At 55.0% G+C, this 12,116-nt stretch overlaps 1 protein-coding gene and 1 long non-coding RNA gene across 40 annotated transcripts; one reads left to right on the top strand and one right to left on the bottom strand.

Moving 5' to 3' along the window:
• Positions 1 to 1,701: 1,701 nt before the first annotated feature.
• On the bottom strand, positions 1,702 to 11,847 carry HSD3B7 (hydroxy-delta-5-steroid dehydrogenase, 3 beta- and steroid delta-isomerase 7). 35 transcript variants are annotated; one of them, XM_050306199.1, is made up of 9 exons: positions 11,594 to 11,847; positions 10,321 to 10,473; positions 9,601 to 9,709; positions 7,557 to 7,656; positions 5,933 to 6,049; positions 4,493 to 4,538; positions 2,945 to 3,363; positions 2,201 to 2,263; positions 2,088 to 2,158 (listed from the first exon to the last, which is right to left on the bottom strand). In XM_050306199.1, exons 1-7 carry the CDS (start codon positions 11,775 to 11,777, stop codon positions 2,969 to 2,971), a joined length of 1,104 nt encoding a protein of 367 aa, XP_050162156.1. In that variant the 5' UTR covers positions 11,778 to 11,847; the 3' UTR covers positions 2,088 to 2,158; positions 2,201 to 2,263; positions 2,945 to 2,968. The 35 variants fall into 35 exon arrangements, with proteins under 35 accessions (XP_050162169.1, XP_050162170.1, XP_050162171.1 ...); XM_050306212.1 differs by lacking the exons at positions 2,088 to 2,158; positions 2,201 to 2,263; positions 4,493 to 4,538 and adding exons at positions 1,702 to 1,776; positions 2,264 to 2,284 and having other exon boundaries at positions 5,887 to 6,049; positions 11,594 to 11,844; XM_050306213.1 differs by lacking the exons at positions 2,088 to 2,158; positions 4,493 to 4,538 and adding an exon at positions 1,702 to 1,776 and having other exon boundaries at positions 2,243 to 2,263; positions 5,887 to 6,049; positions 11,594 to 11,844.
• LOC126635203 (uncharacterized) lies at positions 1,724 to 3,040 on the top strand. 5 transcript variants are annotated; one of them, XR_007627578.1, is made up of 5 exons: positions 1,724 to 1,797; positions 1,840 to 1,913; positions 2,180 to 2,284; positions 2,551 to 2,592; positions 2,956 to 3,040. It is a non-coding gene; the product is annotated as an uncharacterized LOC126635203 (long non-coding RNA). The 5 variants fall into 5 exon arrangements; XR_007627576.1 differs by having other exon boundaries at positions 2,934 to 3,009; XR_007627577.1 differs by lacking the exon at positions 2,956 to 3,040 and adding an exon at positions 2,063 to 2,158 and having other exon boundaries at positions 2,201 to 2,284; positions 2,551 to 2,631.
• Positions 11,848 to 12,116: the final 269 nt, after the last annotated feature.

Here is a 12,116-nt window from a genome sequence, read left to right as displayed (position 1 = left end):
TCCCTCAGGACTGGGATCAGACACAAATCCTGGCCTGGATTTCTCTCAGGACCGGGATCAGACACAAATCCCAGCCTGGATTTCTCTCAGGACCGGGATCAGACACAAATCCCAGCCTGGATCTCCCTCAGGACTGGGATCAGACACAAATCCTGGCCTGGATTTCCCTCAGGACTGGGATCAGACACAAATCCTGGCCTGGATCTCCCTCAGGACTGGGATCAGGACACAAATCCTGGCCTGGATTTCCCTCAGGATTGGGATCAGGCACAAATCCCGGCCTGGATTTCGCTCAGGATCGGGATCAGACACAAAACCCGGCCTGGATTTGGGTCGGGATCGGGATCAGGAGCAAATCCCGGCCTGGATTCCCTCAGGATTTGGATAAGGCACAAATCCTGGCCTGGATCTCCCTCAGGACCGGGATCAGACACAAATCCTGGCCTGGATTTCCCTCAGGACCGGGATCAGACACAAATCCCAGCCTGGATCTCCCTCAGGACTGGGATCAGACACAAATCCCAGCCTGGATTTCCCTCAGGACCGGGATCAGACACAAATCCTGGCCTGGATCTCCCTCAGGACCGGGATCAGACACAAATCCCGGCCTGGATCTCCCTCAGGACTGGGATCAGACACAAATCCTGGCCTGGATTTCCCTCAGGACTGGGGTCAGACACAAATCCTGGCCTGGATTTCCTTCAGGACCGGGATCAGACACAAATCCTGACCTGGATTTCCCTCAGGACTGGGATCAGCTGCAAATCCCAGCCTGGATTTCCCTCAGGACCGGGATCAGACACAAATCCCAGCCTGGATTTCCCTCAGGACCGGGATCAGACACAAATCCTGGCCTGGATTTCCCTCAGGACCGGGATCAGACACAAACCCTGGCCTGGATCTCCCTCAGGACCGGGATCAGACACAAACCCTGGCCTGGATCTCCCTCAGGACCGGGATCAGTTGCAAATCCCAGCCTGGATTTCTCTCAGGACTGGGATCAGACACAAATCCTGACCTGGATCTCCCTCAGGACTGGGATCAAACACAAATCCCATCCCAAATCTCCTCCCAGACCAGAATCAAACCCGACCCCCGTTCCAGATCTCCCTCCCAGCCCCAAACCCCAACCCCTCCTGTCCCAGTCCTGTCCCAGTTTATTCCTATCCTAGTCCATTCCTATCCCAGTCCTGTCCCAGTCCTGTCCCACTTTATTCCTATCCCAGTTCTGTCCCAGTGCCATCCCAGTCCTGTCCCAGTCCTATCCCAGTTTATTCCTATCCCAGTCCATTCCTATCCCAGCCCATTCCTATCCCAGTCCTGTCCCAGCTGTGCCAGCCACTCCCTGGTCCCAGTTTATTCCTATCCCAGTCCTGTCCCAGTCCTATCCCAGTCCCATTTAGGTCCATCCCAGTGCTATCCCAGCAGTTGCAGCCACTCCCTGGTCCTGTCCCAGTCCTATCCCAGTGCTATCCCAGTCCCATTTATTCCTACCCCAGCTGTGCCAGCCACTCCCTGGTCCTGTCCCAGTCCTATCCCAGTGCTATCCCAGTCCCATTTATTCCTACCCCAGCTGTGCCAGCCATCTGGTCCTGGTCCTGTCCCAGTGCCATCCCAGTCCCATTTAGGTCTATCCCAGTCCCATTTAGGTCTATCCCAGTGCTATCCCAGCTGTGCCAGCCACTCCCTGGTCCTGTCCCAGTCCTATCCCAGTGCTATCCCAGTCCCATTTAGGTCCATCCCAGTCCCATTTAGGTCCATCCCAGTCCCATTTAGGTCCATCCCAGTCCCATTTAGGTCCATCCTAGTCCCATTTAGGTCTATCCCAGTCCCATTTAGGTCTATCCCAGTGCTACCCCAGCTGTGCCAGCCACTCCCTGGTCCTGTCCCAGTCCTGTCCCAGTCCCATTTAGGTCCATCCCAGTGCCATTTAGGTCCATCCCAGTCCCATTTAGGTCCATCCCAGTGCCATCCCAGTGCCATCCCAGTGCTACCCCAGCTGTGTCAGCCACTCCCTGGTCCTGTCCCAGTGCTATCCCAGTGCTATCCCAGTCCCATTTAGGTCTATCCCAGTGCTATCCCAGTGCCATCCCAGTGCTACCCCAGCTGTGCCAGCCACTCCCTGGTCCTGTCCCAGTCCTATCCCAGTCCCATTTAGGTCCATCCTAGTCCCATTTAGGTCTATCCCAGTCCCATTTAGGTCCATCCCAGTCCCATTTAGGTCCATCCCAGTCCCATTTAGGTCTATCCCAGTCCCATTTAGGTCTATCCCAGTCCCATTTAGGTCCATCCCAGTCCTGTCCCAGTGCCATCCCAGTGCTATCCCAGCTGTGCCAGCCACTCCCTGGTCCTGTCCCAGTCCTGTCCCAGTGCCATTTAGGTCCATCCCAGTCCCATTTAGGTCCATCCCAGCTGTGCCAGCCACTCCCTGGTCCTGTCCCAGTGCTATCCCAGTGCCATCCCAGTCCTGTCCCAGTGCTATCCCAGTCCTGTCCCAGTGCTATCCCAGTCCCATTTAGGTCCATCCAGTCCTATCCCAGTCCCATTTAGGTCTATCCCAGTCCCATTTAGGTCCATCCCAGTCCCATTTAGGTCCACCCCAGTGCTACCCCAGCCGTGCCAGCCACTCCCTGGTCCTGTCCCAGTTCTATCCCAGTCCTGTCCCAGTGCTACCCCAGCCGTGCCAGCCACTCCCTGGTCCTGTCCCAGTTCTATCCCAGTCCTGTCCCAGTGCTACCCCAGCCGTTGCAGCCACTCCCTGGTCCTGTCCCAGTGCCATCCCAGTCCCATCCCAGTGCCATCCCAGTGCTACCCCAGCTGTTGCAGCCACTCCCTGGTCCTGTCCCAGTCCTGTCCCAGTGCCATCCCAGTGCTATCCCAGCTGTGCAAACCATGTCCTGGTCCTGTCCCAGTCCTGTCCCAGTCCCATTTAGGTCCATCCCAGTCCCATCCCAGTGCCATCCCAGTGCTACCCCAGCTGTGCCAGCCACTCCCTGGTCCTGTCCCGTGCCTGTTCCCAGCTGTAGATGGGCTGGTACCCGAATTTGCTGCGGGCTCTCTGGGTGCGGACGGTGAAGGGGGTGGAGGCCACGGCCAGGGTGTAGGGGTTGAGCAGGGGGGTGAAGCCCCAGCCCAGGGGTCCCAGCAGGGCCCTGAGGGCCGAGTTGAGCTTCGCCAGCAGCGCCAGCAGGGCCGGGGGGGGCCGGGGGGCCGGGCTGGGACTGAGCCCCAGCAGGGAGAGGTTGAACTCCTCGTAGGGCAGCGATGGGGAGAGGTCACAGCAGAAAAAGGAATCGCCCCCCACGGAGCCGGGGTGGGACAGGGCGGCACGGGCGGCCAGGATGTGCATCCAGGCCACGTTCCCTGGGGAAAACAGGAGAAAATGGGATTAAATGGGGTAAAAATGGGATTAAATGGGGTAAAAATGCGATTAAAGGGGTCAGGATGTGCATCCAGGCCACGTTCCCTGGGGGAAAACAGGATAAAAATGGGATTAAATGGGGTGAAAATGGGATTAAATGGGGTAAAAATGCGATTAAAGGGGTCAGGATGGGCATCCAGGCCACGTTCCCTGGGGAAAAACCAAAAAAATTGGGATTAAAGGGGATAAAAATGGGATTAAAAAGGATTAAAGGGGTCAGGATGTGCATCCAGGCCACGTTCCCTGGGGAAATGGGAAAAAACAGGGAATTAGGAGTCATTATGGGCATCCAGGCCACGTTCCCTGGGGGAAAATGAGATAAAAATGGGATTAAATGGGGGAAAAATGGGATTAAATGGGGTAAAAATGGGATTAAATGGGGGGAAAATGGGATTAAGGGGTCATTATGGGCATCCAGGCCACGTTCCCTGGGGGAAAACGGGGAGAAAATGGGATTAAATGGGGGAAAAATGGGATTAAAATGATTAAAGGGGTCAGGATGTGCATCCAGGCCACGTTCCCTGGGGAAAAATGGGATAAAAACAGGGAATTAGGAGTCAGGATGTGCATCCAGGCCACGTTCCCTGGGGGGAAAACAAAGAAAAATGGGATTAAAAAGGATTAAAGGGGTCAGGATGTGCATCCAGGCCACGTTCCCTGGGGGAAAATGAGATAAAAAATGGGATTAAATGGGATTAAATGGGGTAAAATGGGATTAAAGGGGTCAGGATGTGCATCCAGGCCACGTTCCCTGGGGAAAAATGGGATAAAAATGGGATTAAAGGGGTCAGGATGGGCATCCAGGCCACGTTTCCTGGGGGAAAATAGGGAAAAAACAGGGAAAAATGGGATTAAAGGGGTCAGTGAGTGGGATTAGAGGATTTGGGGGATCTCTGAGGGGGATTTGGGGAAACCAGGGGTGAACTTGGGGTTATTTTTGGGGTCTCACCTGCATAGACCCTCCCGTGCTCAGCGTTGGGGGGGAGGGTGAGGGGATTTGGGGGGATTTGAGGTTATTTTGGGATCTCTGAGGGGATTTGGGTGAATTTGGGGTTATTTTGGGGGTCTCACCTGCATAGACCCTCCCGTGCTCAGCATTGGGGGGCAGGGTGAGGGGATTTGGGGGGATTTTGGGATCTCTGAGGGGATTTGAGGGGATTTGAGGGGATTTGGGGATATTTTTGGGGGTCTCACCTGCATAGACCCTCCCGTGTTCAGCATTGGGGGCAGGGTGAGGGGATTTGGGGGGATTTGAGGGCTCTGAGGGGGATTTTGGGATCTCTGAGGGGATTTGGGTGAATTTGGGGTTATTTTGGGGTCTCACCTGCATAGACCCTCCGTGCTCAGCATTGGGGGAGGGTGAGGGATTTGGGGGGATTTGGGGGATTTGAGGGGATTTGAGGGGATTTGGGGTTATTTTTTGGGGGTCTCACCTGCATAGACCCGTCCATGTCTCGGCATTGGGGGCAGGGTGAGGGATTTGGGGGGATTTGGGGATATTTTTGGGGTCTCACCTGCATAGACCCGTCCATGCTCAGCATTGGGGGGGAGGGTGAGGGGATTTGGGGGATTTGGGTGAATTTGGGGATATTTTTGGGGTCTCACCTGCATAGACCCTCCCGTGCTCAGTGTTGGGGGAGGGTGAGGGGATTTGGGGGATTTGGGGATCTCTGAGGGGATTTGGGGGATTTGGGGATATTTTTGGGGTCTCACCTGCATAGACCCTCCCATGTTCAGCATTGGGGGAGGGTGAGGGATTTTGGGATCTCTGATGGGATTTGGGGATGTTTTGGGGGTCTCACCTGCATAGACCCTCCCATGCTCAGCATTGGGGGCAGGGTGAGGGGATTTGGGGGATTTGGGGGATTTGGGGGGATTTGAGGGCTCTGAGGGAGTTTGGGATCTCTGAGGGGATTTGGGTGAATTTGGGGATATTTTTGGGGTCTCACCTGCATAGACCCTCCGTGCTCAGCGTTGGGGGAGGGTGAGGGGATTTGAGGGGATTTGGGGGGATTTGGGGGATTTGGGTGAATTTGGGGATATTTTTGGGGGTCTCACCTGCATAGACCCTCCCGTGCTCAGCGTTGGGGGGAGGGTGAGGGGATTTGAGGGGATTTGGGGGATTTGAGAGGATTTGGGGGTCTCTGAGGGATTTGGGGTTATTTGGGGGGTCTCACCTGCATAGACCCTCCCGTGCTCAGCATTGGGGGGGAGGGTGAGGGGATTTGGGGGTATTTTGGGATCTCTGAGGGGATTTGGGTGAATTTGGGGTTATTTTTGGGGGTCTCACCTGCATAGACCCTCCCATGTTCAGCATTGGGGGGCAGGGTGAGGGGATTTGGGTGAATTTGGGGTTATTTTTGGGGGTCTCACCTGCATAGACCCTCCCGTGCTCAGCATTTGGGGGGAGGGTGAGGGGATTTGGGGGGATTTGGGGAATTTGGGGATATTTTGGGGGGTCTCACCTGCATAGACCCGTCCATGCTCGGCATTTGGGGGGAGGGTGAGGGGCAGCCGCCCCCCCAGGCCCCTCCCCCGGCGATAGAAGAGCTCGAGCAGGGGGTGCCGCTCCCCAAAAATGCCCGTGGGCCGCAGGGACACCGTCACCAACCGGGACCCCCCACGCACCTGAGGGGGGGAGAGACCCCAAAATCAGCATCAGGACCCCCAAAATCGGCATCAGGACCCCCAAAATCGGCATCAGGACCCCCAAAATCAGCACTGGGACCCCCAAAACCAGCACTGGGACCCCCAAAATGAAGGGGAGCCCCAAAAATGCCCGTGGGCCGCAGGGACACCGTCACCAACCGGGACCCCCCTCGCACCTGAGGGGGGAGAGACCCCAAAATCAGCATCAGGACCCCCGAAATCGGAATCAGGACCCCCAAAATCAGGATCAGGACCCCCGAAATTGGCATCAGGAGCCCCAAAATCGGCACTGGGACCCCCAAAATGAAGGGGAGCCCCGAAAATCCCCGTGGGCCGCAGGGACACCGTCACCAACCGGGACCCCCCACGCACCTGAGGGGGGAGAGACCCCAAAATCAGAGGGGAGAGACCCCAAAATCAGCACTGGGACCCCCAAAAATCAGCACTGGGACCCCCAAAATGAAGGGGAGCCCCAAAAATCCCCATGGGCCGCAGGGACACCGTCACCAACCGGGACCCCCCTCGCACCTGAGGGGGAGGAGACCCCAAAATCAGAGGGGAGAGACCCCAAAATCGGCATCAGGACCCCTGAAATCGGCACTGGGACCCCCAAAATGAAGGGGACCCCCAAAATCCCCGTGGGCCGCAGGGACACCGTCACCAACCGGGACCCCCCTCGCACCTGAGGGGGGAGAGACCCCAAAATCGGCATCAGGACCCCCAAAATCGGCATCAGGACCCCCAAAATGGGCATCAGGACCCCCGAAATCAGCACTGGGACCCCCAAAATCGGCATCAGGACCCCCGAAATTGGGGGGGGACCCTCGAAATTGGCATTGGGACCCCCGAAATTGGGGAGGGGGACCCCCGAAATCGGCACTGGGGCCCCCAAATTTGGCACTGGGACCCCCGAAATCGGGAGGGGTCTCCTGAACCCACTGGACCTCCCCCCCCCTCCAAGTGTTGGGGATCCCCCACCCCCAGACCCCCAAATTTGGGGTTTTCCCCCAAAAAAACTCATGGGGTCCCCCCAGTCCTCCAAATCCCCCTCGAATTTTGGGCTTCTTCCTCTCCCCCGACCACCCAGATTTTGGGAGACCCCCAGACCCTCCCCCTTTAATGTTGGAGATCCCCCACCCCCAAACCCCCAAATTTGGGTTTTTACCCCAAAACTCACGGGGTCCCTCAGTTCCCCAAATCCCCCTTGAATTTTGGGCTCCCCATCCCCCAGAGCCCCCAAATTTGGGAGACCCCAGACCCTCCCCCTTTAATTTTGTGGGTCCCCCACCCCCAAACCCCCAAATTTGGGGTTTTACCCCAAAAAGTCACGGGGGTTCCCCAGTCCCCAAATCCCCTTCGAATTTTGGGCTTTCTCCTCCGTCCCGACCCCCAAATTTTGGGAGACCCCCAGACCCTCCCCCTTTAATGTTTGGGGTCCCCCACCCCCAGACCCCCAAATTTGGGTTTTTTCACCCCAAAAACTCACGGGGGCCCCGTTGGCCTCCAGGACGAGCCTCTCGGCCTGGGCTTTGCTGAGCGGGTACGGCTCCGAGTGCCGGGTGGGGTACGGGGTCTCCTCGTCCCCCCTGAGGGGAGGGGGGACCCCAAAATCAGTCGGGGGGGTCCCCAAAATCTGGGGAACCCCAAAAAACCCCCATCCCCCAAAAAAAACCCCGTCAAAATCGGGGCAGAAATGACCCAAAACGCGCCCGAAACGCCCCAAAACCAGCACAAAACACCCCAAAAACAGCACAAAACAACCCAAAAAGGGACATGGGGAGGTCTCATCCCCCCTTTTTGGGGGTCCCCAAAATCCCCCAAATCCGAGGGACCCCAAAAAACCCCAAAAAACCCAAAAAACCCCGTCAAAATCGGGTCAGAAATGACCCAAAACGTGCCTGAAACGCCCCAAAATCAGCACAAAACACCCCAAAAAGGGACATGGGGAGGTCTCATCCCCCCTTTTTGGGGGTCCCCAAAATCCCCCAAATCCGGGGGACCCCAAAAAACCCCAAAAAAACTCCAAAAACCTCCCAAACCCCATCAAAATTGGGTCAGAAATGACCCAAAACCTCCCTGGGACCCCCCAAAACTGCCCCCAAAACACCCCAAAAAGGGACATGGGGAGGTCTCACCCCCCTTTTTGGGGGTCCCAAAATCCCCCAAATCCAGGGGACCCCAAAAAAACAAAAAAACAAAAAAATCAAAAAAAAAAAAAACAAAAACCCCAAAGCCCCCCGTCAAAATCAGACCAGAAACGGTCCCAAAACCTCCCCAAAATCACCCCAAAAATCCCCCCAAAAAAAACCAAAAAAGCCCCTCAAAATCCCCCCCAAAAAAATCCCCCAAATCCCCCAAAAACGCTCTCAAAAACCCTCTCAAAACCACCCCAAATCCCCCAAAAAAACCTCAAAAAACCCCCCAACCCCCCCCAAAAAAAACCCCTCAAAAACAGCCCCCCAAAAAACCTCAAATACCCCAAAACCACTCCAAATTTTGGGGGTATTTTGGGGGTGATTTTGAGGTGTTTTTGGGTGATTTTGGGGTGTTTTGGGGGTGATTTTGAGGGGATTTTTGGGGGTGATTTTGGGGGTGATTTTGGAGTATTTTGGGGGTATTTTTGGGGTGTTTTGGGGGTGATTTTGGGGGTTTTTTGGGGGGCGATTTTGAGGGGATTTGGGGGTGGCTTTGAGGGGCTTCTTGGGGTGATTTTGGGGTATTTTGGGGGTGATTTTGGGGTATTTTGGAGTGTTTTTGGGTTTTTTGGGGGGCAATTTTGGAGTGATTTCAGGGTGATTTTGGGGGTGATTTTAGGGCATTTTTGGGGTGATTCTGGGGTATTTTTGGGGTGATTTTGGGGTGATTTTGGGGTATTTTTGGGGTGTTTTTGGGGTATTTTTGGGGTGATTTTGGGGTTTTTTTGGGGGGTAATTTTGGGGTTATTTTTGGGGTGATTTTGGGGGTGATTTTGGGGTATTTTTGGGGTGTTTTTGGGGTGATTTTGGGGGTTTTTTGGGGGTGATTTTGAGGTGGTTTCAAGGGGGTTTTCAGGGTGATTTTGGGGTGGTTTTGGGGTGATTTTTGGGGTGATTTTGGGGGTGTTTTTGGGGTGATTTTGGGGTGTTTTTGGGGTGGTTTTTGGGGTGATTTTGGGGTGTTTTTGGGGTGATTTTTGGGGTATTTTTGGGGTTAATTTGGGGGTGATTTTGGGGTGATTTTGGGGGCGATTTTAGGGTATTTTTGGGGTGATTTTGGGGTTAGTTTGGGGGTCCCTCACCTGACGAAGGGGTCCCCCCGGGTGTTGGGTGATTTTGGGGTGATTTTGGGGCGTGATTTTGAGAGGATTTGGGGGTGGCTTTGAGGGGCTTTTTGGGGTGATTTTGGGGTGATTTTTGGGGTGTTTTTGGGGGTGTTTTTGGGGTATTTTTGGGTTTTTTGGGGGGCAATTTTGGAGTGATTTCAGGGTGATTTTGGGGGCGATTTTAGGGTATTTTTGGGGTGATTCTGGGGTATTTTTGGGGGTCCCTCACCTGACGAAGGGGTCCCCCCGGGTGTTGGGCCCCACCACCTCCATGCTGCTGGTGTAGATCAGGACGGGGACCCCCCGGTCCTGACACCCCCAAATCACGTTCTTGGTCCCTGGAGGGGGGGGGATACCCAAAAAAAAAGGGGAGGGCGGAGGGTTTGGCACCCCAAAAACACCCCCAGCACCCCAAAATTCCCCAACCCAAAAACACCCCAGCCCCCTAAAATCCCCCAAATCCCCAAAACCACCCCCAGCACCCCAAAATCCCCCAAATCCCAAAAATACCCCTGAGCCCCAAAAAACACCCCCAGAACCCCCAAACCCCCAAAACCAGACCCTGACCCCCTCCCAAAACACCCTCAGACCCCCACTGCACCCCAACCTCCCCAACTCCCCAAATCCCTCCAAACCCCCAAATCCCTTTAACCCCCAAATCCTCCCCACCCCTAATCCACCCCCAAACCCCTTTAAACCCCCAGATCCTCTAAATCCCCTAAACCCCTCCCCACCCCCAAATCCCCTTTAAACCCCCCCAAATCCCCCCAAAATTCCCTTTAAACCCCATTTAAACCCCCCCAGACACCCCCAAACCCTCCCAGAATCCCCTTTAAAGCCCCCCAAATCCCCTTTAAATTCCCCCAAATCCCCTTTAACTCCCCCCAAACCCTCCCAAACTGCCCAAAATCCCCCCAAAATGCCCCAAAATGCCCCCAAATTCTCCCACCCTGGACGTTGACCCTGGCGATGGCCTCGGGGCTGCTCCCCCCCCAGACATCCACGAGGGAGGCCGCGTGGAACACGAGGTGGGCCCCGCCCAGCACCTCCCCCACCGCCCCCCGGCGGGACACGTCACCACGGAACAACCGGACCTTGGATTCTGGGGGAAAAAACGGGGATTTTGGGAAAAATATAGGAAAAATGGAGAAAAAAGGGGGAAAAATGGGGAAAAAATGGGGAAAAATGGGGAAAAAATGGGGATTTTGGGGGTACCCCCGGCGGGACACGTCCCCACGGAGCAGATGGACCTTGGATTCTGGGGGAAAAAACGGGGATTTTGGGAAAAATGGGGATTAAAGGGGGAAAAATGGGGAATTAAAGTGGAAAAATGGGGGAAAAATGGGGGGAAAATGGGGATTTTGGGGGTACCCCCGGCGGGACACGTCCCCACGGAGCAGATGGACCTTGGATTCTGGGGAAAAAATGGGAAAAATGGGAAAAATGGGGAAAAAATGGGGATTTGGGGGGTATTTTGAGGAGGTTTTTAGGGATATTGTGGGGGTGTTTTGGGGGTTATTTTGGGGTCATTTTGGGGGATATTTTGGGGATATTTCGGGGGTGTTTAGGGGGTTATTTTTGGGTTATTTTGGGGATATTTTGGGGGTTTTTGGGGCCCCCTCCGACCATGTCCCGGGGGCACCACGCTGGGGGATTTTTGGGTTATTTTTGGGTTATTTTTGGGTTATATTTTTGGGTTATTTTGGGGGATATTTTTAGGATATTTTGGGGATATTTCGGGGGTGTTTAGGGGGTTATTTTTGGGTTATTTTGGGGATATTTTGGGGGTTTTTGGGCCCCCCCTGACCATGTCCTGGGGGCACCACGCTGGGGGATTTTTGGGTTATTTTTGGGTTATTTTGGGGTTATTTTGGGGGTTATTTTTTGGTCATTTTTGGATTATTTGGGGGGATGTTTTTAGGATACTTTGGGGGTGTTTGGGGGGTTATTTTTGGGTTATTTTTGGGGTTATTTTGGGGGTTTTTGGGCCCCCCTGACCATGTCCTGGGGGCACCACGCTGAGGGATTTGTGGGTTATTTTGGGGTTATTTTGGGGTTATTTTTGGGTTATTTTTGGGTCATTTTTTGGTTATTTTGGGGGACATTTTCAGCATATTTTGGGGATAGTTTGGGGGTTATTTTGGGGTTATTTCGGGGGTGTTTGGGGAGTTATTTTCGGGTTATTTTTGGGTTATTTTGGGGGTGTTTGGGGCCCCCCTGACCATGTCCTGGGGGCACCACGCTGGGGTCGATGTTGAGGTCGAAGATCCGCAGCTCCCGCAGCTCCGGCTCCTTCTCCAGCAGCAGCCGCACCAGGTGGGAGCCCAGGAAGCCACAGCCGCCCGTCACCACCACCACCAGCCCCTGGGGGACCCCCAAAATCAACCAGGGCACCCCAAAATCCATCGGGGGACCCCCAAAACCCACCGGGAACCGCCAAAATCCGACCCGGAAGCGTCAAAATCCGACCAAGAACCACCAAAATCCACCCCAAAACCCACCTGGAGACCCCAAATCCCACCAGTCACCACCACCACCAGCCCCTGGGGGACCCCCAAAATCAGCCAGGGCTCCCCAAAATCCATCGGGGGACTCCCAAAACCCACCGGGGACCACCAAAATCCAGCCAAGAATCACCAAAATCCGACCAAGGACCATCAAATTCCACCCAAACCCACCTGGAGACCCCAAATCCCACCAGTCACCACCACCACCAGCCCCTGGGGGACCCCAAAATCAGCCAGG

Source organism: Myiozetetes cayanensis, unplaced genomic scaffold (genome assembly GCF_022539395.1).
Source record: "Myiozetetes cayanensis isolate MyiCay16 unplaced genomic scaffold, myiCay2020 scf1147, whole genome shotgun sequence".
Taxonomy (NCBI): Eukaryota; Metazoa; Chordata; class Aves; order Passeriformes; family Tyrannidae; genus Myiozetetes; species Myiozetetes cayanensis.
The sequence above is the reverse complement of the archived record's forward strand: the minus strand, read 5'-3'. Positions and strand labels throughout refer to the sequence as shown.